The sequence below is a fragment of the Macrobrachium nipponense genome, chromosome 21 (genome assembly GCF_015104395.2).
Source record: "Macrobrachium nipponense isolate FS-2020 chromosome 21, ASM1510439v2, whole genome shotgun sequence".
Classification (NCBI taxonomy): domain Eukaryota; kingdom Metazoa; phylum Arthropoda; class Malacostraca; order Decapoda; family Palaemonidae; genus Macrobrachium; species Macrobrachium nipponense.
This window is the reverse complement of record NC_087212.1, coordinates 3291391-3319376: the sequence shown is the minus strand read 5'-3', so window position 1 is coordinate 3319376 and position 27986 is coordinate 3291391. Positions and strand designations below refer to the sequence as shown.

Sequence of the window (27986 nt, the reverse complement as noted above, 5' to 3'; positions counted from 1 at the left end):
TCTGTAACATGCCCTATTATAAAGGATGGCTGCATTATGCGAACCTCAGTACAAAATTAATAATAATAATAATAATAATAATAATAATAATAATTAATAATAATAATAATAATAATAATAATAATAATAATAATGGATAGACTATAAGAAAGCCTTCGACATGATACCACACACAGTGGGCTTAATTAGAACTGCCTTCGAATATATATGGGGCAGAGGAAAACACCATCAGCTTCCTCAAAAATACAATGCGCAACTGAAATACAAAAATTACAAGCTCTGGAATAAGACTAGCAGAGGTTAATATCACGAGAGGGATCTTCCAGGGCGACTCACTGTCCCCACTACTCTTCGTAGTAGCCATGATTCCCATGACCAAAAGTACTACAGAAGAGGATGATGCGGGTACCAACTCAAGAAAAGAGGCACAGAATCAACCATCTGATGTTCATGGACGACATCAAGCTGTATGGTAAGAGCATCAAGGAAATAGATATCCTAATCCAGACTGTAAGGATTGTATCTGGGGACATCAGGATGGAGTTTGGAATAGAAAAATGCGCCTTAGTCAACATACAAAAAGGCAAAGTAACGAGAAACTGAAGGGATAAAGCTACCAGATGGGAGCAACATCAAACACATAGATGAGACTGGATACAAATACCTGGGAATAATGGAGGAGGGGATATAAAACACCAAGAGATGAAAGACACGATCAGAAAAAGAATATATGCAGAGACTCAAGGCGATACTCAAGTCAAAACTCAAACGCCGGAAATATGATAACAGCCATAAACATGGGCATGGGCAGTGTAGTAATCAGATACAGCGCAGGAATGGGGGGGGGTGGTGGGAATGGACGAAGGCAGAACTCCGCAGCATAGATCAGAAAACCAGGAAACATATGGCAATACACAAAGCACTACACCCAAGAGCAAATACAGACAGACTATACATAACACGAAAGGAAGGAGGGAGAGGACTACTAAGTATAGAGGACTGCGTCAACATCGAAAACAGAGCACTGGGGCAATATCTGAAAAACTAGTGAAGACGAGTGGCTCAGGAGTGCATGGGAAGAAGGACCAATAAAAGTAGACGAAGACCCAGAAATATACAGAGGACAGGAGAATGACAGACAGAAGAGAGGACTGGCACAACAAACCAATGCACGGACAATACATGAGACAGACTAAAGAACTAGCCAGACGATGACACATGGTATCAGAACGGATAGGGTGATACGTGCAAATAGACCAGACGTGACGTTGATTGACAAAGTCAAGAAGAAGAAAGTATCACTCATTGATTTCGCAATACCATGGGACACCAGAGTTGAAGAGAAAGAAGGGAAAGGAAAAATGGATAAGTATCAAGATCTGAAAATAGAAATAAGAAGAATATGGGATATGCCAGTGGAAATCGTACCCATAATCATAGGAGCACTAGGCACGATCCCAAGATCCCTGAAAAGGAATCTAGAAAAACTAGAGGCTGAAGTAGTCCAGGACTCATGCAGAAGAGTGTGATCCTAGAAACGGCGCACATAGTAAGAAAAAGTGATGGACTCCTAAGGAGGCAGGATGCAACCGGAACCCCACACTATAAATACCACCCAGTCGAATTGGAGGTCTGTGATAAAGCCACAAAAAAAAAAAAAAAAAAAAAAAAAATAATAAGTTGAATGCTGTCTCCAAAGTGTCAGGGCCTAATACGAATCTGTAACTCTTTTAAAATTATATATATATATATATATATATATATATATATATATTATCTATGTATATATATATATATATATATATATATATATATCATATAGTCATTCGAGCTACAAATGTCCTTTAATATCTAATTCGCTCTACCTCGGAATTGATCTATCATATATGTACCGAGGGGGAATTTCTAGTTGATAATAATTCGTCCCCCCATGGGATCGAACCACCGTCCAGTTGGATGGGAAACGAAATCAGAAACGGACAATGATGCTACCGAGTCTGCTAGCAGACGGTGATGTGATAAGTATTCATATATATATATATATATATATATATATATATATATATATATATATATATCATATATATATATATATATATATATTCTTATAATGTAAGTTTGGAATGCAATTATAATTGTGGTAATATGATTAATTCACATCAGAACCATTTCCTTTGTATCATGTTTATGAAATGTGTGTTTGGTATGTTCAGATTCCCAAATTTAAAGATAACATGTGCTAAGTAATCCCACTTTTCATTTTAAGTACCGTAACATAGAGAGAGTGAAAGCTCATAAGCCTTTTGAAGAGGGTGTTTTCGCACTTTGAGAATGCCTTAGGTAAGCTGATTTTTTTTTATCGATGTAAACACATCGTTCGGATCGAGCCTGTGAAGGAACAAGGGAGCTTATTCATAGCCATATGTGAACGCAGTCAAAGAGGCATTGTATTAGGTACCATATAGAGTTGACGTAATATGTTTTCGTCTGAGACGTGTTCACTGAAATGCACCCATTCCCTTGATACGATAGTTACGCATATAAAATGTAGATTCATTCGCTTTTGAGGGATAGCGGCGTGCGTTATAGTCTCTCTCTCTCTCTCTCAAAATCTCTCTCTCTCGCTCGCTCGGTTGCGAGGCAGTTTCAGTAACTTAACGTAACGAGCTGGTCACTCATTTTTATATAATTCTTAGTATATATGTGTTGTTTGTGGAATCTGAACATAGTATTATTTCTGTTAAGTCTGTTGAAGGCGCCCAAGAAAATAGTGAAAAAGTGTAAAATTGTAACAGGCCTTTTGATTGAAGCTGCAGCTGTGTATAAGGTATTTTTACAAATGTTTTGAAGTGCACTTCGGGGTTTTATCATTTCTAAACATTTATCTTTTGCTTTGTTCTTTTGACATATCCCATTTTTTTATATGCTTAATGTTTGTACTGTCAATGCTTTAAATGTTTCATATTATGCATTATGTTTTTCTGCATTGTCTTTATTTTTGTTTAATTAGTTTGATTAATATTCTATTGTGTACATTTTGAATCTTACACTTGTGAATTAACTTGCATTTAATTAAATTTAATTTCAAATTTAATTATTTATTTATTATTTAATTTAATTAAATTTTCTTAATAAACTTTGATTTAATTTTGCTTAATAATTAATTCAGGAATTAATTAAACTTTTGTTTTCAAGTAATAACAATTTCCCTGAGATTGTGAATTTCACTTATAAATTTTTGAATTTAGAAATAAAGTGATTTAGATTTATATGAGTATTTCATTGAACCACCAGCATGATCTATTTTCTTTGTCTAGGTAGAAATATAGTGTGATAATTGTGACGTTTCCCACAAATAAACAGAATCAGGGAAATACTTAGATTTGAAGTTGCACGAGTGATGCCCTTTAATTAAGAATACCTCACACCTATTTTAATGAACTTAGACTGATTGTTTTCTTGACTGTTCAGTTATATAAGGGCTCACTCTTACCTTTAGAGTATTCAGTCGTTTAGTATTGTGATGAAGGTCAGGTGTCTGTCTGTAGTGAGGTAAGTAACAACCAGGTACTTGAACGAAACTGTGCCTAAGTTACAAAGGGTGTCCCAAGACCCAGGAATAAAAGGGTCTCTTGTAACTAACAAGTACAAATGGTAAGGTGTAGTAACCAGGGATACTTGGCAATTTGGGTTAACAAATATTAATGGTGTCCAGACAACAGATCTTTGACTATTTCATGCACCAAGTATTAATGGTATCGATACCCAGAATACTCTTGCCCACGCCCCCCCCCCAAGTATTAATGGTATTCAGACCCAGATACTCTTGCCCACTTCGTCACAAGTATTAATGGTGCCCAGATACCCGGGATATTTGGCACTTTATGTACCAAGTATCAATGATCCCCAGAAACCAGGGAGGAAAAAAACAAAAAAAATCACATTATCACTCTAGCTTATACTGGTGGTGTTAGGAATATATTTTATTAGAAGAGTGACCATATATTTTGTTTTTGCATTTTTATTGTAAAGAATGGTATTTGAGGAAAAAATGGGCTCCCATTCGATACTCAGGAATTTTTGAGCAGCCCCTTCCATCCAAGTGTTGTCTGAAACTACTCTGACTAAGGCACAGTGGAGTGCTTTAGCAGTAGCATGTGGTTGTCATGTGTCTAGTAGCATGATAAAAGCACAAATTAAACATGCATTGTAATACGAGCATTGATAGACTCTGGTAGAATAACTGATGATGATGAGTTAGAACTAGCTCAAGAGTTGTTGAATGTAGCACAGGCTGATCTTATAAATAAGCAAGTAGAAAAGAAAGAGAAAAGTGATGCAGAGTTAGAACTCAGACGCATAGAAGCAGAAGAAAGTTTGATTAAGCTGAAAATACAGGCTGAAAGAAAGAGAAAACAAGCTGAAAAAGACACATTAGACAGGGAAAAAACAAGAAAGAAGAGAAAGAGAAGAAGGAAAAAGCAGCAGGATAAAAGGCAAAGGATAAAAGAGGAAAGAGAAATTGCAAGACATGAAAGGGAGATGGAATTGATAAGAGCTAGATCCCACATTACCTGCAACACCGTCTAACCCTAACCATGGTAAATCAAGACCCTGCATTTGATGTAGTAAGAGTGCAGAAGTTAATCCCTAAGTTTACTGAAGAGGCTCCAGATGAGTTCTTTGATCACTTTGAGGAAGTGGCTTCAGGTATGGGATGGCCAGAAGATAAATGGTCAGTTTTGCTACAAAGTGTCTTGATTGGTAAAGGGAGAAGTGCTTATCTAGCCTTAACGCTTGATCATGTAAAGACTACAAAGTGCTCAAACATAATGTGCTACAAGTATACAGTTGACCCCAGAGTACTACAATGAAAGATTCAGAAAACTTAAGAAAGGATGAAAAAGTAACTTTCTTGGATTATGCTTATAAAGTGAGAAGGGGTTTTAAAAAGATGGTTGGAGGTAGCTAAAGTTACAACTTTTGAAGAGTTAGAAGAGTTAGTTGTTTTAGAGCAATATTTTAAAGGTATTCCTGAGCATATAAGAGCCTATTTGAGAGAGAGAGGGGTTGACTTGACAAAGCTGCTACACTGAGTGAAGACTACAATATAATTAGTAGCAGGCCGTTAAAATTATAATGTCAAGTACCAGAATCAGCCACGCCCAGGTTTTAAGTCTCATCCAGGTTTCAGGAGCAATTTTATAAGAGGGAAACCTACAAGTAATAATACTCCTCAGCAAGTAATGTGAAATCCTCATCTAATTTTTGCAAGACAGTTGCAAAAGCCTAATGTTGTCTGCTTCAAGTGTGGAAGAGCAGGACACTTCAGTCAGGAGTGTTATTGGAATTATCAGCAGTCCAAGCCTGTTGGTCAAATAGTAAGAGGTGACCAGGTCAAACAGACTGTTTAAGAAACAATGTGGGGAGGAATCCGACTACAGGGAAGACTGAAACTAAACAAGCTGAGTGTTTAGCAACCAGTGGAAATGTAACTTCAAGCAGTGAGTGGCTGAGCAGTTTGGAGGCTTTTAAGCCATATATCTATGAGGGTACACTGGCAACTAAAGAAGAGTGTGTGCAGGTACCAGTCAAGATTTTACGTGATACAGGGAGCAACCATAGTGTGGTGTTACGTGGTGCTCACCCAATGTTGGAGAAGAATCTCACTGGAGATTCAGTTATTTTGAAGGGTATAGGAGGAGAGGAAGTACTCCGATATGCCGCTTACACCTGTCCTGTGAATTGGGTGACAGGGAGTGTTGATTTTGCTGTAAAGGACTCACTGGCTGTGGAAGGTGTACATGTTCTGTTGGGAAATGAAGTTGGTGGTGTTCCATTTGTTCCGTTGTCCTGTAGTGACAGACAAACCGTTGAGGATTAGTCCTACGGTAGAGTTGGAGAAGAATAACCCCCACCTGTTCCCTAGTTGTGTAACTACCAGAAGTATGAGGAGAATCACGACTGTTGGTGAAGAAACTGAGGATATGCACGCCCAAGATGGATCAAGTGAAGGATCTTTGAACTTAGAACAATTGTTCCAGGGGAGTGATGCCTCCCTGGAGCTGACCGAGAAAGGATTTCCCAAGAAAATGAAGAATCTGCTGTTCCTGAAAAGACTCCGAGTAGTCAAGGTGTTCCTGAAGATAGTAGTGAAACTACAGTAGCTGAAGTAGCAGATATTGATAGTTCAACCATTGAAGTTGGACAGGTAACAAGAGAGAAGCTAATGAACTTGCAGAAGAGGGATCGCATCGTTAGCTGATTTGTTCTTCAGAGTTGTTGATCAGGAAGAGATGCAAACAAACTCCTACCTGTTATTATCTGAAAGGAAGGTTTGCTGATGAGGAAGTATAAACTTCGATATACCCGGAAACGCTGAATGGGGCGAATATCATAGATTTTGATTCCATGGCCATTGAGAAAGCAAGTGTAGCAGTAGCTCATGAATCTGGACATATGGGAGTCAGGAAGACTGTGGAGAAGATCATGAGATATTTTTCTGGTCCTGGACTTCATAAAGATGTTAGCAGGTCCTGTCAAGAGTGTCCATACTGCCAGGTCGCTGGAAAAAACCAAATAATGAACCATTCATGAAAAGTCCCCCATATACCTATAGAAGTTAGAGGAGAACCCTTTAACAAGGTGATTATAGATATGGTTGACAGCTTCCAAAGACGAAGAAAGAAAATGAATATCTGTTGACATTAATGTGTCCTGTTACAGATATCCTGAAGCGATCCTGTCAGAAACCTATCTGCCAAGATAGTTTGCTGAGAAATTATTGGAGTTTTTCTCAAAGTTTGGTATACCAGAAATTGTACAAAGTGATGAGGAACGAACTTTACTTCCAAGTTATTCCAGGATGTGATGAAACTTATTAGGGGTGAAACAACAGTTATCAACCGCTTATCATCCAGAAACTCAAGGTGCCTTGGAAAGGTTCCACCAGACATTGAAAAGTATGCTGACAAAGTATTGTTCTGAGTCAGGAAGAGAATGGGATGTTGGTTTACCCTTAATGTTATTTGAAGTTAGGAATGCTTATCAAGAAAGCATGGGATGTTCACCCAATGAGATGATTTTTGGAAGAGAAGTGAGAGGACCTTTGAAGATTCTTGCAGACAAAATTGGGTAGAAATAAAGAGGAAATCCAAGGAGAGTATGTGAAGAACTTAAGGAAAAGGTTGGGAAGAGATTAGAAATTCTCTTTAGAAAAATCTGAAAATGAGTCAAGACAAAATGAAAAGGAACTATGACAGAAAGACTAAGCTAAGAAGTTTTAGTATTGGTCAAACAAGTGTTAGTGTTTCTGCAGTCAAGAGGTTTCCCCTTACAAATAAATTTCAAGGTCCCTACAGGATAATTGAGAAGTTAAGTGATAGAACTTATGTGATTGAAACACCAGAAAGAAGAAAACGACAGAGGAAGATACATGTGAACTTTGAAAACCTTACTTCTCAGAAACTAGAACTGAAACTGTGTCAATAATACAGACAACTTCATCTACAGAAGACGATGACGGCTATGAATTGGGAGCTGAAAGCAAGATGAATAATTCTTCAATTTTGGAAAATTTGGAGGATAAACTGAAACATCTTAATGTTGAACAAGGTGAGGAATTGAGTGAAGTGATTAGAAGCTTCACAGAGATTTTTGCAGATGTACCCAGACGTACTAATCTGACCAAACATGGAATCAAGATCAAAGAAGATGGAAATCGTTCAAACAAAGAGCTTATCGCTTATCACCTTATCATCGAGATGTTCTGAAGAAAGAAGTTCAGTATTTGCTGCAACATGGATTAGCAGAAACCCAGTTCAAGTCACTTCAGTTCTCCATGTGTGTTAGTGAAGAAACCTGATGGCTCCTTTAGGATGTGTACTGATTATAGGAAACTGAATTCCATAAGTATGGCTGACAATTATCCCTTGCCTCTTATAGATCAGTTACTTGATAATATTGGGCAAGCCAAGTTTGTTTCCAAGATAGACTTATTGAAGGGATATTTATCGATACCCTTAGATGAAAATGCAAAGTTTGCTGTCAGCTTTTATTACTCCTTTTGGATTGTATCAGTATACTGTATTGCCATTTGGTCTGATGAATGCACCAGCCACATTTCAACGAGTGATGGATCAACTGCTAGGTTCTATAGAAGGAGTAGGTGTATACCTTGATGACATAGTCATTTACTCTACAACGTGGGAAGAACATCTGCAGATCCTGAAGAGTTTCAAGAAACTACAAGAGGCAGGACTAACAGTCAACCTAGAGAAGAGTGAGTTTGGGAAGGCGACTGTTCAGTACCTTGGGTTTGAAGTTGGAAAAGGCCTTCTCGCTCTGGTGAATGCTAATGTGGAAGGTATCCGTAAGGCTACCCCCCCTACTACTAGGAAGCAACTACAAAGATTTTTGGGCATGGCTGGATTCTATCGTCGTTTCTGTCCAAATTTCTCAGCCGTAGTAGCTCCCTTGACAGACTTTAACTAGTCCCAAAGCTAAGTTTGTTTGGACTCCAGAATGTCAAGAATCCTTTGAGAAGGTAAAAGCCATTTTAACATACAAGACCAGTGCTTCAAGCTCCAGACTTTAATAAGAAATTTGTGATACAAGTTGATGCCTCTGATTGCGGAATTAGAGCTGTTCTACTTCAAGAAGATGAAAATAACCTTCTACACCCTGTGTGTTTCCTGTCTTCGAAACTGGAAAGGCATCAGAAAAAGTATGCAACTATTGAAAAGGAAACTCTAGCCTTAATCACAGCATTGAAAAGTTTGAAGTGTATGTGAACAGACCGACCTAGGAATGAAGAAGTTTTAGTGTGTCTGATCACAATCCCCTGTCATTCATACAGCGGATGAAAAACCATAATCAAAGACTGACCAGGTGGTCTTTGTGCTTGCAACAGTATAATATAAAGGTTGAGCACATATCTGGTAAGAACAATGTAGTTGCCGATTATTTATCCCGTTGTGAATCGTTGGATTCAACCCCGGAATAACTAATCTTCTTGGGGTGGAGGAATCTTATAATGTAAGTTTGGAATGCAATTATAATTGTGGTAATATGATTAATTCACATCAGAACCTTTGTATCATGTTATGAAATGTGTGTTTTGGTATGTTCAGATTTCCCAAATTTAAAGATAACATGTGCTAAGTAATCCCACTTTTCATTTTTAAGTACCGTAACATAGAGAGAGTGAAAGCTCATAAGCCTTTTGAAGAGGGTGTTTTCGCACTTTGAGAATGCCTTAGGTAAGCTGATTTTTTTTTATTGATGGAAACACATCGTGGTCGAGCCTGTGAAGGAACAAGGGAGCCTTATTCATAGCCATATGTGAACGCAGTCAAAGAGGCATTGTATTAGGTACCCCTATAGAGTTGACGTAATATGTTTTCGTCTTAGACGTGTTCACTGAAATGAAATCACCATTCCCCTTGATACGATAGTTACGCATATAAAATGTAGATTCATTCGCTTTTTGAGGGATAGCGGCGTGCGTTATAGTCTCTCTCTCTCTCTCAAAATCTCTCTCTCTCGCTCGCTCAGTTGCGAGGCTGTTTCAGTAACTTAACGTAACGAGCTGGTCACTCATTTTTATATAATTCTTAGTAATATATGTGTTGTTTGTGGAATCTGAACATAGTATTATTTCTGTTAAGTCTGTGAAGGCGCCCAAGAAAATAGTGAAAAAGTGTAAAATTGTAACAGGCCTTTTGATTGAAGCTGCAGCTGTGTATAAGGTATTTTTACAAATGTTTTGAAGTGCACTTCGGGGTTTTATCATTTCTAAACATTTATCTTTTGCTTTGTTCTTTTGACATATCCCATTTTTTTTATATGCTTAATGTTTGTACTGTCAATGCTTTAATTGTTTTCATATTATGCATTATGTTTTTCTGCATTGTCTTTATTTTTGTTTAATTAGTTTGATTAATATTCTATTGTGTACATTTTGAATCTTACACTTGTGAATTAACTTGCATTTAATTAAATTTAATTTTCAAATTTGAATTATTTATGTTTATGATTTAATTTAATTAATTTTCTTGAAAAACAAAACTTTGATTTAATTTTTGCTTAATTAATTAATTCAAGAATTAATTAAACTTTTGTTTTCAAGAAATAACAATTTCCCTGAGATTGTGAATTTCACTTATAGATTTTGAATTTAGAATAAATTTTTGTATTTAAGATTTATATAAGTATTTCATTGAACCACCAGCATGATATTTTGTTGTATAGGTAGAAATATAGAGTGATAAGTGTGATGTTTCCCACAAATAAAACAGAATCAGGGAAATACTTAGATTTGAAGTTGCACGAGTGATGCCCTTTAATTAAGATTACCTCACACCTATTTTAATGAACTTAGACTGATTGTTTTCTTGACTGTTCAGTTATATAAGGGCTCACTCTTACCCTTTAGAGTTATTCAGTCGTTAGTATTTGTGATGAAGGGTCAGGTGTCTGTCTGTAGTGAGGTAAGTAACAACCAGGTACTTGAACGAACTGTGCCCTAAGTACAAAGGGTGTCCCAGACCCAGGAATAAAAGGGTCTCTTGTACTAACAAGTACAAATGGTAAGTGTAGTAACCAGATACTTGGCAATTTGGGTTAACAATATTAATGGTGTCCAGACACAGATCTTTGACTATTTCATGCACCAAGTATTAATGGTATTCAGGACCCAGATACTCTTGCCCACTTCGTCACAATATATATTATATATATCTATATATATATATATATATATATATATATATCATATATATATATAATATATCTATATATATATATATTATCTATATATATATATATATATATATATTATATACACACACATTCATATATATATATATATATATATATATATATATATATATATATATATATATATATATATATATATATATACTTGCGTCCACACCGGGCTTCTGGTGATAATTGCAGTGAATTAAAGCCAGTGATTCAGTCAATCATGGTCACAACTGTGAAAAAAAAAACATCAGTATGTATACTCTAACATACATGCAAAGCCTACATACTAACCACCCAGTGCCAACCCTGAATTAACTCCCCAAGCGCGCATTTCGCCATGAGAGTCAAATATTACTTGACCTCAGGTCAAGCGAATGGCAAAGCCTGTTCGAGGACCACTAAACCCATCCGGTGAGTGCAAATGCCGGTCGACCAGTTCATTGTTTCATCACTATAAATATACTTTCCTTGGATTGCAGGCGACTGGTTGGTTCTTCCCTCGGTTCCAGTGAACCATTCGAAAGATCAGGCCTTAATTAGACTTGATATGATTAGGTTCAACGGGTGCTTGCAATGTTAATACCTTAAAAGTAATTTACTGCAGATCAACTGTAAATAGCACTTTTGATTAGTCATTCTTTCACAAAAGTAAGCTTTGATTCAATTTAACATTTCAGATTTTTTTTCGGGTGAAAATGGAAGATAGTTAAAATTCCTACTTTAATAAGAGAAGCTTTTTTTTTTAGAAATATAAAAAAAACAGCTATTTAACACTTAAACAAACCCGCCATCATATATACAGATCGATCTGTATCCACAAGTTTATATTAGAGTAAAGAGGATAACAAAGTGGTTCCCAACCTATGGGTAATTTACCCCCAGCCCAGGAAGGCCATTCAAAACAGATTGTAATCTAGTGATTGTCTAATCATAGCACCCAAGGATTCTCTCTCTCTCTCTCTCTCTCTCTCTCTCTCTCTCTCTCTCTCTCTCTCTCTCTCTCTCCAAAATGTCGCGTCATCGCGCGAGTAAATCCAGACATAAAAAAAAAGGAGTAATCGGCAGTTCAAAGACTTCTTAAAGGAATTTAGACAACTTTTTATTTATTCATCTATTTTCATAAGGAGTTTCCTTATCCAAATACTCATTGCGAGTTAAATGGCTAATATAGGAAGACACTTCACATCGGTGTTAAGACAAGAGAGTTAAACCTCTTATTCGAATTGGAACTGGTATATAAAATTCAGGCAAATGGCCAAGCGTTGGGACCTATCAGGTCGTTCAACGATGAAACGGAAATTGAGGGTAAAAAATGGTTTAAAAGGTGTAACAGGAGGAAAACCTCAAAGCAGCTGCACTATGAAACAATTGTTGGGAGAGGGTCGAGGAAAGTAAGATGGATATACAGTAAAACAAATGAAAGGGGTTGCAGCTGGGGGCCATGGGAACGCCACAAAGAACCTTAGCGCGTGAGGTGCACTGATCATACTACCCCTGGAAGGTTTCTTAGCATTTCTTTTGCTTACTCGGGGAGTAAGCTTGCAAACTACTGTGTCTTTGTTGGGGTGTAGGAAAGGTCTATGGGAGAGCCTAAAAAGGTCTGAAAAAGGTGTTTCGCGTCGAGTTCAAGATGCAGGAATTTTAGGATAGGCTATTTATCATTTATTAATGAGAATTAAAATTTAAAAAATAAATAATTTGCATGTTAAACGGTGCATAAAAGTTAATTCTAATAAAAATAAAGCGTATTTATTTTAATTTTCGTTGGTGAAACAAGGCTCTATCTGATCATAGATTTTGGCATGATTCAATTTATGCGTGAGGGGACAATCTTGCATACGTCCCGAGTAAGCTGGAGGACGGATCACACACCCCCCTTTTTTTTTTGCGTTGGTGTAAGCTTATTATCCTCAAATATCCGAAGCCTCTGCGTGTTTCAATCACAGTATGTGCTTGCTATGTTGAGTGCGGATTGAAGCTTACAGATGGAACTGCGCATGCCTGCAAGCATAAAGGCATTACACATGCACAAGAGACCATGTAAAGGTATGAATTTGTGCTTTGCTATTCATATAGCTCTGTTTTCTGTATCTCTTCAATCAAGTTTTTTATACAAAGTGGAGAGTATCAGGCGACCAATTTTGTTTCATAAAGCAATCTAATGAAAGTTTAAATAATGACTTAATAAAGGTAGACAAACAACGAGCCTACCAGCACCATAAAATTCAAACACGCCTCAATTACATCCACTTACCCAAACTATTTCATTACACCCGGGGGGAGATCCGATGAGCAGGGGCCAAAGGGTATGTGCCATCACTCATGATAATGATATACGTACAAGGTCGCGCCTGCACATCCGCTTGCATGCAATGAAGACAATGCGACCCGGATATGATAGCAGGATGCGGTCATAAACCAACAGACATCCTTAGAGGGGAATTAAAGTATATCTACGTATATTCGAGTTGCATTTTATGTGTGCTATATATTATTAAATACGTCTTTGTACGCTTTTTCCTCGCCTTTCGAGCGGTGTTATTTGGAAGGAAAAAATAGCTCACCTATCGTTACTCTTACAATTCCTGCCGTGATAAAAAAAAAAGTAAAAAAGTAAATAAATGAATCTGAAAAAGAAAAAGTTAATGAATAAATAAATATATTTAACATTAGCCTACCTTTCGTTACGCTTATTTTATTTAAGTACAATCTTTAAGTACCTTGCATTTGAATTATGATAGCATGCTTAGACTATGAGTTGATAAACGGACGTGCGATAAGTATCTAAGTGCATTTGTGAAGCAAACATATACATGCACACACATATGCATATATATGAATTTATCGGATTACCGTGATTCATATATCATATACAAGCATTAAGCTACAAATGTCCTTTAATATGTAATTCGCTCTACCTTAGAATTAATATATTTTTATATATGTTATCCAATGGAGGATTGTTTAGTTGATAAGATTTTATATATATATATATATAATATATATATATATATATATATATATATATATATAATATATTAAAGATATAATATAAATAAAGGTTTTTGCCACGAAGGAAAAAATGAAAAAGCGAGATAGCCGAGTACTTTCGGTCCTGTTCAGACCCTTTACTAAGGGTCTGAACAGGACCGAAAGTACTCGGCTATTTAGCTTTTCATTTTTTCCTTCGTGGCAAAAACCTTATATATATATATATATATATATATCTATATATATATATATATATATATATATAATATATATATATATATATATATATATATATATATCTATATATATATATATATATATACGGTTACTACCCTGAGATACAGGATTCAAAATGACAATATTACAGCTCTATCTGTAGCACACGCATCATTTAGCCAGGTGTCTTGAATACACAGAACAAACAGGACGTTTATATTTAACGTGAAAATAACAATGACTTTGGTTAACATTTCATAATCATTACGACACAAACGAATACTGCAGGAGGCTGTAAGGACTAAACTGAATTTTCTGAACAGCAGTGGAGACTCTACGTATAAATAGCCTTTGGGCTATTTAAATAAAGCTTTTAACATATAAATAAGCAGCATTGTTTTAGAAAAATTGTATAATATACACAAAGATTTTAAGGTACAAATAAGGAGCAGTGTATTATAAATATGAGGAAACTATCCAATTCGACATAGATACAAAATCTGTTGCTTACATGACACCCACAAATGTTAGGTATAATATAGTAAGATTCACATCAACCGTGCGTTTGACGTCTAGGCCAGTCCCTTACGACGCTCCCGATTGGCTGTTGGTAAGCCAATCACAGGGCTGGAAACTCTCAGTCTCTCGAGAGTGTTCACATAGGTAGGAAGTATTTCCACGTCTCCTTTTGAAAGACGTATCCCTACGGAGAAGTGGAACATACGTACATCTTGCCTATGTGAACTCTCGAGAGAGACTGAGAGTTTCCAGGCCTGTGACTGGCTTGCCAACAGTCAATCAGGAGCGTCGTAAAGGACTGGCCTAGACATCAGATGCACAATTGGTGTGAATCTACTATAGTATGTATTTGCAAAGACAATGAAAAATAAATCTGTTGAATAATGGTGATGAAGAATGGAAAAAGTAGTTACTTGTTAGCAAAGGCAAAAGAAAAAAAAAATTACCTGTGGGGGGGGGGGGTGGGGGGGCTAGTTGGTAATGAAAAAAGGGAGAGGTATACTTATAATATTTGTTTGTAAAAAAAAAAAAAAAAAAAAACAGAATAATGGGGGAGGAATATTGGTAATGAAGGAAGGAAAAGGTAGTTATTATATTTGTTTTTTTAATGGGGAATATTGGCAATGAAGGAAGGAAAAGGTAATTAAAATATTTGTTCGTAAAAAAACAAAATACAAAAAAGGGGAAATATTCGTATGAATAAAGGGAAAGATAGTTATAATATTTATTTGTGAAAGTAAAAAATGGTGAATATATGTAATAATTAAAGGAAAAGGTAGAGATAATATTTGGAAAATAAACATACACACACAAAATCTGGCGAATAAGAGAAACGAAGAGAAGGAAAGGTATAATGGTAATTATAAACAGGAGAAAGGCAATCAAAAACAAAGAGTAGGGTAAGGGACCAAAGACTACACGCTTGGGATATCATCAACAACAATGAAACGCAGAACAAATAAGAGAAATTTAATGCGAAAGTGTTGCCGGAAAACATACTCAATTCCCAGCGGTGGGATTCACCGCAAGTGGTTGGAACACTGGCTGCAAAGTTCATTGGTCTGAAATCATAAAGATATTGGCGGCACACAGTAACGATTTTATCTTTTAACATGTGTACTACCTAATAAATGACTGTGGTTTAGTTTATCCAGTGGTAACATTATTAATAAACTACAATGAAACTTAAACAGTATAGAAATAAAATATATATATATATATATATATATATATATATATATATATATATATATACATATATATATCCTACGTGGTCAGACCTAGCAAAAAGGCTACTATCAGTATACAGTAATGGTATATTGTTAACAACAAGAATTCTGATCACATTATGAAGTCACAACAAATAAAATATGACGCTTGGTCGAATTTTTAAATATATATACTATATATATATATATATATATATATATATATATATATATATATATATATTATTATATTATATTTGAATTCCATCGCCGAGATTGAAAAATCTACGAAATGTATAATGATTTGTCTAAGTAGCAGCATCATTTGGTTGTTATTATTATTATTATTATTATTATTATTATTATTATTATTATTATTATTATTATTATTCAGCCGATGAACACGATTCGTGTGGGACAATCCCACCAGAGGGGCCACTGAAATACAGAGAGAATCGATCACTTATTATATGAGAAGGTAAAAAAAGTTATAATCAACTCTGGTAATCTTCGTTATCTTTTTGCCAGTGTGTGTGTGTGTGTGTGTGTGTGTGTATATATATATATGTATATATATAATATAATACACATACACACACATACATACATATATATCTACATACTATATATATATATATATATATATATATATATATATATAATATATATATATATATATATAGGATTTTGATATTCTTAGGACTTAGGCGTTTCCACACAGGTCAAAAATCCCCGGATGAGTCGAAAGCAAGTTAGCATAGACACACAAACACACACACACACAAATACTGCATGAAAGGGAGATCGCACTCACTCACTTGCGAAGGAATGCATATAAAAAACAAACATCTCGCGAAGAAGGACTGACACAATGAATAATGATGTGTCTGATTCACAGAAAAGATCGGTTGTACGTTTAAGAGGAAAACGCAGGATGGAGTGCATCACTCCACTACTTTTAACATTTCCATTGCTAATCATGTGGTTGTATCGTCTTACTCTGAGGTCCAACAAAAAAAGCAGCATACCTCTCGTATCAAAACAGACAGTTATTGCCGATAAAAATGGGCTCGAGAGACCGTTTACAGATGCCACATTAAGAGCCTATTAAGCAAAGTTGCAGGGGGCCGGTATTATAAAAACTTGATCGTGTGTAATACACATCATTTTCGCCCTTCTCCGACCAGGATGCGGTACCATTAATATTAAGCGTCTCACGCATCCTTCAACTACAGAAATAAGGATGAATCCTATATGCAGAACGCTTCCACGAAGCGTTCATCTCCATTCCCGATTGTCTATTGCAAATCAGCTGCTTCCTCAGAAATCGGTATTAATATCCAATGCTACTGCTTCATAATCTCCAGCTATTATATTATTGTTATTATTATTATTATTATTATTATTATTATTATTATTATTATTATTATTATTATTAAGAGGATGAACCCTATTCATAGGGCACAACCCCACAGGAGCCACTGACCCAAAATTCAAGCTTCCAAAAAATATGGAATTCATTAAAAAGAAGTAAAAGAAAGTAAAGGGAAATACAGAAAGAAGAGATCAGTTATTCAAAATATAGAAAGTAAATTAATAAATTAATCAATAAATAGAAAAAATGTAAGTAAATTGTTAAAATATAAGGAGAATAATATTAGGGCAATGAATTGCATATTTGCTTGAACTGTCAAATTCAACTTTCTTCTCTTGCAAGCACTTTCAAAAGTCTCTTCCCTGTCTCTGCAGTTTCTCTACACCATCACCAATGAGGATGACCGTGGCCAGGCGGTAATCACCCCACACAATGCTCTTGGACCGTTTTATTTTAACTATCCAAAGACGAAAGTAAATAAGTGGAGAATTATAGATCCTAATGGTAGGAGTTTTTTCCACTCCTGCAGGATGCCAGAAATGAACGCACTAGCATCGAAGGAGTCCTTTGAGCTTTAAAATCACCAGTTATCTCTAAAGCATCAGGTTTACAGCCACATAACTTTTATAAAGTAACTTTCATGTCAATATATATATATATATATGTGTGTGTGTGTTATATATATATATATTATATATATATGTATATATATATATATATATATATATATATATATATATATATATATATATATATATATATATATATATATTATACACATCCTTAACTCCACGGTAGAAAGGTAAGTGAAAACAGGGACTTAGAACTCCATACGTATAAACGGATTTATCAAGATCCCACAAAGTTCCTTTCTGGACGAGTGGTTTTCAAGCTCGGCTGCAAATCCGGTGGTCCGAAGTTCGAATCCCGGCTCGGCCAACGCGGAATCAGAGGAATTTATTTCTGGTGATAGAAATTCATTTCTCGATATAGTGTGGTTCGGATCCCACAATAAGCTGTAGGTCCCGTTGCTAGGTGACCAATTGGTTCCTAGCCACGTAAAAATATCTAATCCTTCGGACCAGCCCTAGGAAGCTGTTAATCAGCGTCAGTGGTCTGGTAAAACTAAGATATGCTCATCTTTTTTATCAAGATCCCACAGAATACGCTTTGCTTGCAAAAAAGCAGCTGGTGGGAGAGGGCTGTACGAATCGGGGGAACGTCTTCAATATGATTGGCATGCCTTCGTGCCTCGTAAGCTGTCTTCAGGCTGTGAAATAGGTTTCACAGCAATTCTGGAATTTCAAGCCTGCCTCGTTCCATCAAAGATCGGCTCCACCTGCCTCAGAATTTCGGATTTTCTTCTTAATAATAATCCAGCTTTCTGGAGAGAGGAATCTCGCCTTTTCCTGATCTTGTTCAATATAAGGAGAGAGAGAGAGAGAGAGAGAGATGAGAGAGAGAGAGAGAGAGATGAGAGAGAGAGCCTTCACCTTGAAATTGCATGTGGCTGAAGTTAGAACTATAAAATGAATATTGGGGTTATTCTAATACACAGCAAAACTATTTGCATTCTTGGCTGCACAGTATGGATGTAAATCTTAAACAACTTACACTTGCAAAAATGAGACCCAATGAGTTTTAGTTTGCTTTCAATATTCTTTTATTCCAATTCTAAAAAAAAGTCTCTCTCTCTCTCCTCTACTACTCTCTCTCTCTCTCTCTCTCTTCTCTCTCTCTCTCTCTCTCTCCTATAATATCTCTCTCTCTCCTCTCTATATATATATATATATATGTTTGATATATATATATATATATATATTATATATATATATATATATATATATACATACGTATATATATGCAGTCGAAAATGGAACTACAAATGTATGAAAAACGAAAATAGAAAGTTAAATGTACAAATTTTTCCATTTTCATACATCCTGTTTTGTATTGGAGAGAGAGAGAGAGAGAGAGAGAGAGAGAGAGAGAGAGAGAGAGAGAGAGAGAGAGAGAGTCCTGGAATGTGAAAATTCCAGACTCAAAAACTCAAAATTTTACAATCGAACGTCCAAAGTTTTGGAAAATGTAAACGTTCATTAAACCCAGGCAAAAAAAAAAAAAAAAAAAAATAATTAATTAAGCGCTTAAATGGCCACTCGTTAAGAGAATGTACCTTGCAAGAAGAAGATGGAATTATAAACGAAAATGTTCGGGGAAGGAAAATATAATTACGTTTTGATCCAAGAAATAATGGACTCTTTCTTTTTCGTTGGAATGGTTGGAGGTTATTCAGATTATATCCACAAAGACTCCTTGCTAAATTTAATTGTTTTTCTTGTGTGAACATTACGATGATAGTTCGTGTTCGGCAACTGTCAACTGTTGTCAAAGTACTCGTATGTATGTGTCTCTAGTGTTCATATGTAGGTGTCTGTTTAGTTAATTATATATTCACTTTTAATGTTCATATGTAGGTGTTTTTAGTTAATTAAATATTCACAATCTAGTGTTCATAAGTATGCGTCTGTATAGCTTGTCAAATATCAACTTTGAAGTGTTCACATGTATAAGCCTGTATAGTTTATCAAATATGCATAAGCCTGTATAGTTTACCCAACATGAACTATGTCGTTACATGTCATCTTTACCATTCATTTATTATTTTTACAAAGGTCGTTCTGTAAAGAACTTATATTTTTATTAAGTCAACCCCAAAAAATGATCTTTGGTCAGGTATGATAGTTAATGGAATTCTGATTCTTTTGCAATTTTGTAGTCAATCAATCAATCTATCTATCTATCGATATTTTATATTTCTTTCTTTCTCGCTATCCAATCTACCCACCGCCCAACCTGAGGGTCTTCGCTCCACGACTCCAAGGCAAGACGACGCTACAGCAAAAATACTTCTGACAAATAAGGAAGGACAGAGAACAAAGCAACAAAGCAAATGAGTAAGAGCCCCTTAAAGAGTAAAAAAAGGAAGGACCTTAAAAGAGTAGAAGGAGATAAAGGAAGGCGATAATATAATGATAATAATCATAATAAGATGCACGAGACAGGACGTACGAAAAAAAAGAGACTCAAGGACTGGACAAAAATTGAACTTCAAACAGATATGAAGGGTTGGGTGGGGAAGGTGGATGGGGATGGGGATGGGGGGGGAGGGGAAAGGGAGGAGACTGGGGAGGGAGAGGGGAGTGAGGGGGAGATTATGAACACGCCCCTCTCACAAAGCAAAACTGAAAAGGAGAACATCCCGTTGTGAAGAGGAAACAAAGGGGGAGATTATAACCCTGAAGAAAAATCAATAATTGAGAGAGAGAGAGAGAGAGAGAGAGAGAGAGAGAGAGAGAGAGAATCTAACAGCGTTGATCGAGAGGATATATATGACGATAATAACGCTGGCGGGGGAGAAACGAGAAAAACGAAAGCAAAACTAACGAAGGGGGAGAGAGAGAGAGATCAGAGATAAAAGGGTGAGGTCGTGATATCGATGACTGGGAGAGATAAAAATAGAAAACTGATTGAACTCATATTGAATTAATTCTCACACAATGAGAGGTGTGGCACAGAGAGAGAGAGAGAGAGAGAGAGAGAGAGAGAGAGAGAGAGAGAGAGAGAGAGATTCACAACCACGTTCACTCTCCAGGATTCAGGATAAAAATAGAAAATTGATTGAATTCATTCCTACGTAATATGAAGAGAGAGAGAGAGAGAGAGAGAGAGAGAGAGAGAGAGAGAGAGAGAGAGAGAGAGAGAGATTCCCAAGCAAGCCAAATCCTGGATTCAAGAAGAGGTTACCATGTGAATACCAGACAAAATCCTTGATACATTTTAAATAAAAGTGCAAACACCCTTTAGCAGTTTCTACAGTGCACCACGTATATTGCATTGAGGGCACTACCTCCTTCGAGACAAAATCATTTTATGTATCGCAAACGAAGACAATAAGAAGTACCTGATTTCACAAGACAGCAAAGAACAAGAAAGCAAAGTAAAGAGAATTTAGGCACCGAATTATGAACTGTCCTTTAGCTATATTTGGTATAGTTTCTTCATATTTCGACATTACTCACTGTAGGTAAATTGAAGAAAGTCCCCTTTTCAACATTAACATAAAAAAGGTAAATAAAAAGTCCCTTTTTAACAATAAAATAAAAAAGAAACATGAAAAAATTCGACATAATGTTCTGGTGTTCCTCCTGCATCCAAGTTGACAACAACAACAATATATGACTAAAGGAGATGCATGAGCGAAGAGATGATCTATAAAAAGAAATACATGACTATTTTTGTGACGCACAAGAGAACAAAACTTGGCAAAAAATTCTTTCAATGCTTATATATACCAAAGTTCTAATCATAGGTCGTTGAGTTTTCAAGGAAGACTAAACGACCAGGAAATCGTTCTCTTTCTCTTGTACTTTGTAGTAGTACTTTAATTTTTATTTTTTATTAGAAAAATATTACATTTCATTTACATACGTAGGATGTTACAAAATATTACAAAATTATAAACCTACAATATTTACAAATTACTATTGAATTTATTTTTTATTATATTAGTACTCTGGAATTAACATGAGGTAGTTTTTTTTTAAATTTCATTGTGTTTCCCTTCTACAGCTTGTCTGCCTTTGACGCATGGCCCAAAAAGGGAATATATACGATGTAGGACGGATGTATCAGGGATGGCCTTAGCTCCACAGCTCAGAATCCCTCTCCTGCTTCCTACCTTTACACTTACACACACACACACACACACACACACACACAAACACTTTTAACAAGAACGACAAGTCTCAATTAGATTATTCCAAGCAAATAAAACTGCATTGAAATGAACAAAAAAAAGTACTATTACTCGTTGAGCATAAACAATGCAACCTTTGGTCTCTGCGTCAAAGTTCGGTGACTCGTATCCAGCAATGACGATGGGATGTCAAGCAGATAAACAATAGAAGAACAATGCAAGCCAAATAAAATGGCATCAGAGAGAGAGAGAGAGAGAGAGAGAGAGAGAGAGAGAGAGAGAGAGAGAGAGAGAGGGGGGGTTTGTCAACTATGTAATTGTTAAAATAGAAAGGATTTACTGCAGAGAGAGAGAGAGAGAGAGAGAGAGAGAGAGAGAGAGAGAGAGAAGAGAGAGAGTTTGTCAACTAGTGGTAAATGTTAGAAAGGAGTTACTGAAGTGCAGTGAGAGAGAGATGGCGTTGGTACGAGTGGGTAACTTATTCCTTTTCGTAAGTTTCTAATCCACGGTTTTATCCCCTCCTTGAGAGAGAGAGAGAGAGAGAGAGAGAGAGAGAGAGAGAGAGAGAGAGAGAGAGAGAGACTAAAACTTACAAATCTGAGATAAACCTTATGGCAACGCACGCACACGAACATTACCGATATAACAGAAGAATTATTCCAATAACATTGGAAACCCCCTAAGCCTAAATCAGCACAAGGTGGGGAAGGGGAGGGGAGGGGGGCAAGATAAATAGGCTTTGGAATATGTGAAAAAAAAATCCTCATCACATGCTGGAAAATAATCGTTCATAAGCGTCAATGCGAAAACGGATCAAGGAAATTTTATATAAAGTTTTAATTTCCTCAGTGATGACGAATGACATATTGACAATCCGAGATAATAATCACTTAGACAAAATTAGTAGCATTTAGTATTATGAAACAACCATTTTGAAATAAAGGAGGAAATAACCTCCAAATACCAGTTTACTAATAAAGAAATGTGAAATAAGATAGATATGGCCTCCAAATGCCACTTTATCAATAAAAAAACAATCATTTACATTAATGTAAGTGAGGATTAATTCTACCAAAAACATGTAAGGTAAAGGGATTAACCCCCAAATGCCAATTTATTAATCAAAACCAATCATTTACATTAATGAAAAAAGGGTTAATTCTACCAACACACGAGAGATACTCGAAGCTAAAGAAAGTAATTCCTCCACATCCTATTCTCAGAATTAAAACTTGACAATCTAGCAGCATTATGCGTCCAGAGACGATAATTCTAAAATAATCTACATGAAATATCACAACAGTGAGGTCGCTGTCAAAAAACTGGTGAAGAGACAGGAACTAAAACCTTGTTGAACACGAAAGGCAGCGTTCAATTTAGGTCCATCCATCTCCTTAATAATATGTTATTCCTGCGGTGCGTTCAGCAACGACAAATTGAATACCACCAATCGTCAGTAATGCTTCAATTACTCAATTACATAATCAAGGTTTTATAGCAAATAGTTCTGACGTTTTTAAAAACACTGCTAGCCTCTTATATACTATCAAATATGAATCACAAGATTATATATATGATATATATATATATATATATATATATATATATATATATATATATATATATATATATATATATATAACACATATCCACAGGTGAAAAATATTTTACACCTGTGGATATGTGATAAACGAATCACGTGCTAAAGTGATTATAATCATATATATACATACATATATATATATATATATATATATATATATATATATATATATCTATATCTATATATATATATATATATATATATATATATATATATATATATATAATGTGTGTGGAAATGAAATGATAAACAGGAAACCTTAAATATTTCCCAACAATATATAAACAGTAACGAGGTAATACATGACAAAATAAATTGATAGGAAATGACAGTTTATTATTATTGTTTTTGCCATTCTGACTCCCTTAACTCTGTAATAATACCGACAAAAATGACAGAAAAAAATATATATTTCAAATACTAAAAACGAGTTACAAAAGAATGAGTGAAAGTCTCAATTTACGAGAGGATTTCACATTCTGTAATAGAATGACCTCCTAGTTTGTTATCAGACCACAGAGGATCACATGTTATCCATGGGACGTCGGGAAGCCCCCGGGTGGGGGGGTGGGGGAGAGGGCAGCCACTTTTACAGCAAAAATGCATTTACGTATTATTTCCTTAGTATGAAGTTCACGTTTATCTGTCATTACAATAACGTGACCTGTATAGTTACAGAATTTTATATTTTTCTACAAACAACATACGTCTCTACCATTTTGTTTCGGTCGTAAAGTAGGTCTTAAAATTTTAAAAATCGTTCATTAGTTTCGAAAATCATTCATCAGTTTCCAAGCACTTCTCACAGACGGACAAACTGAACCAGAAAATATGACATACAAGACTAAGCTCATAATGACCATAAACTCTTTTATCTGGATTTACCACGATCAACTAGTTCCTCGTTGGACGAGTGGTTTAAGCGCTCGGCCACCAATCCGGTGGTCCGAAGTTCGATTCTCGGCGCGGCCAATGTGGAATCAAAGAATTGTATTTCTGGTGATAGAAATTCATTTCTCGATACAGCGTGGTTCGGATCCCACAATAAGCTGTAGGTCCCGGTGCTAGGTGACCAATTGGTTCCTAGTCACGTAAAATATATATAATTCTTCGGGCCAGCCCTAGGAGAGCTGCTAATCAGCTCAGTGGTCTGGTAAAACTAAGATATACTTAACTTTACCACGATCAACCATCGACGAAGACATTTCGTAACAGAAAACAAACTAACAATTATCCGGGCTACTGCATACCCAGCAGACTCACTCTTAGGAAATATGTTACCTATACAATATAACATCTTGTAAAAATTTAAAACGAACACATTTATACCTCGAAGAACATAAATTCATCAAATGACTGCAATCAACACACAGACCTCTCTAACAAGTGACAGACAGTTCAAGTCTCGATTAACATCATATATAAAAATAATTCGAAAGTATGTTTCCTCAGGTGATAAAAACACGTTGATTCTGAAAACACATATCACCCCAGGTGATCACCACACCTGAGAATCTCAGAGCGTCTGATCTTCCTGAGGGGGAGATATATACACCTGCACTTAATTTAAAGCACATGTTCCCCTCGTGTGACTCAGAGTTGCCAAAGTTAGGTAGAACTGATAATGGTATGGTATGAACTACTGTATATAAATTGCTATCCGCTGTGCTAGTGTTCTTTCACAGGTGTTTTGTGCGTGGATGCCATGGTTACAACATTTTCTTTATTACTTGTACAACAACGTGTATAAGTACAACTTGAAAACTTATAGTAAATGCTGTATACCTATCAGCGTTGAAGTTTTTGTATTTTGGATTAAACGATAGTTTAAATAAAATCACTTTGCTAAGGTATCCAACTAAGGGTACACCTGATCCATAATACGTACATTCCCACAGGTGAATTAGCTGACCTGACTATTACAATCCTACCTGACTCGAAAGGCAAGGCCTTGATTTGCATAGACCACCTGAAAGGTTAAATACAATTTCACAGACATGAATATGAGAGATAAATACGAAAATAAATTTCTACGACTACTGGGTACTTACCCTGACACATGCCCACGTCCGGTCATGGCTGGTCACCTGGAAGTTAATAAGACTCATTTATATATATGATATTTATTTAGGTGACAGTAGCCTCCTCTTCCATACTAATACACTTTTTGGTTTCTCTTAACATAGGAGAGATTTCAATCAACGTGCAAAAATCTATGGTCAAATAGAGCGATGTTTCACCAACGAAAACTAAAATAAATACGCTATATTTCATCAGAAATCAATGTTCTGCAACCTTCATCATGCACATTATTTATTATTTACATTTTTCATTCGAATAAATAAATCATAAATATCCTATCCTAGAATTCCTGTATCTATAACGCAACGCAAAACACCTTATTCAGACCTTTTTCGGCTTTTCCATAGACCTTTCCTACACCCCAACAACAACAACAACAACAACAACAACAAAATAGTGTGTAAAGCTTATTATCAGAGCAAGCGATAAGAAAGCACCTTATAACCATGAAAAAAATTATATATATATATATATATATATATATATATATATATATATATATATATATCAAGCTAAATATTTTTTAAAATATCCTAGGAGGCAAAATTTCAAAACATCTCACAACCACCAAAAATAATTCATATAGATTTAAACTTCCCAAGATCCTCCCGACTCGCAAAACCACGGAGAGGAATAGTTTCAACACCCGAAAACCAAAACTCCATCAATTCGTGCGATTCATAACCGCCTGGAACCGCTCATTTGTCGTATATTTCAAAAGTGGGACGCGATGCAGAACTGGAAGCAGGAATATACTTCCCATTATTCGTCTCTTCCTTCTCCAAGAAGTGACTGGTCAACCGTATCGTGTATATAATCTGATAGGTGGGATTGGGGGAATCAGGTCACCCGTCCGATGCCTATCCATCACCAAGGGCTCTCGAGGTTTTGTCAGATGTCCAGTCATCTCTCTCTCTCTCTCTCTCTCTCTCTCTCTCTCTCTCTCTATGAAGTTATTGTTTCAGTTATACATTTTCATGTCTCAAAGTTTTTTTTTCAACACAAACCTCTCTCTCTCTCTCTCTCTCTCTCTCTCTCTTCATGTTATTGTTTCAGTTTTATATTTTCATGTCTCCAAGTTTTTTTTTCTGCAACACAAACTTCTCTCTCTCTCTCTCCTCTCCATAAAGTTACTGATACAGTTTCATGTCACCCATTTTTTTTATTTTACTTCACAACACAAACCTCTCTCTCTCTCTCTTCTCTCTCTCTCCTCTCTCTCTCTCTCTCTCTCTCTCTCATGCACTTCCTGCGAACACCTTTTACCCATCAGGTCAACCTGTCGCACATTTTAAAAACACTTCCTTATGAAGTAATGAGAGTAACAAAAAGCCAATAAACTTATTTATACTTACAAGACAGACGACTATAAAAATGGTCTCTGTCTCTGTAGTACTGGTTTGGTCATTGTCAGAATATAAAAAATATAGAAATTAATAGAAATTAAACACGTATGCTTTCAATTTTAACATTTCACATCACATTCTACATTTATTCATCCGTCAAATATTAATCAATAATGAATTATTACATACTAGTTTCACCTTTTACATCTTACGCCACATTCTACATTAATTCATCCGTCAAATCATAATAAATGATTGAATTATTTCATACTTTCAGCTTTTACATCTTACACCACATTCTACATTAATTCATCCTTGGCATCGTTCTTTCTCCCTTCACGGCGAATTCTCGAAGAAAAGTCTCGCCAGGCGACTCCAATTCCGCCCTAATCCCCATTCGTCATGACTCGATGCTCGTCGTCCGCGTGGGGCAAGTGCCCTCCGAGTCCTGACGTCACGACGTTCTTGTCCGTCTTCTTCCACCACCACTACCGTCTCCAGACACTCATTTAAGGGAAAGGAACAGCCAGACTTCTTCTAGGTCAGTCATTGACTGCGCACTTTCGTTTTCCAAGGTGAGTTTGTGGGATGGTTGCATTACTTCATATATGTACTAGAATTGATGAGTACTAATACTACTTGCAAGCAAACGTGCACATAAATTCATTTACTGATGCACGCAACGGTCATATATTTCTATATATATATATATATATATATATATATATATATATATATATATTATATATATATATATATATAATATATATATATATATATATATATATATATATATAATATTATATATATATATATATATATATATATATATATATATTATATATGAGAGATCCTCACGTGAAAATGAAAGAAGGAGGTACCAAGACTTTCAACTTTTTATTCCAAAGTCATCTTCAGGGTACTGATATACCCAATCATACATACACACACACACACACACACACACACACACACACATATATATATATATATATATACATAATATATATATAATAAATTACACACACATATGTATATATATATACATATATATTTATGTGTTTGTATATTCTTTTATGTCACTAATTTAGCTGCATTTTATTGAGGAAGTATTAGTGTC

The 27986-nt window shown here is 35.6% G+C and overlaps 1 protein-coding gene across 1 annotated transcript in view; it reads right to left on the bottom strand.

Annotated features, from left to right (window-relative positions):
- The window catches only part of LOC135197716 (N-acetylated-alpha-linked acidic dipeptidase 2-like), a 142661-nt gene extending 117136 nt beyond the window's left edge, over nucleotides 1-25525 (bottom strand). The window contains exon 1 of the mRNA XM_064224755.1: nucleotides 25490-25525. Within this exon, the coding sequence (XP_064080825.1) occupies nucleotides 25490-25515 (26 nt within the window). The 5' untranslated portion in view covers nucleotides 25516-25525. The remainder of the gene's footprint in view (nucleotides 1-25489) is intronic.
- Nucleotides 25526-27986: the final 2461 nt, after the last annotated feature.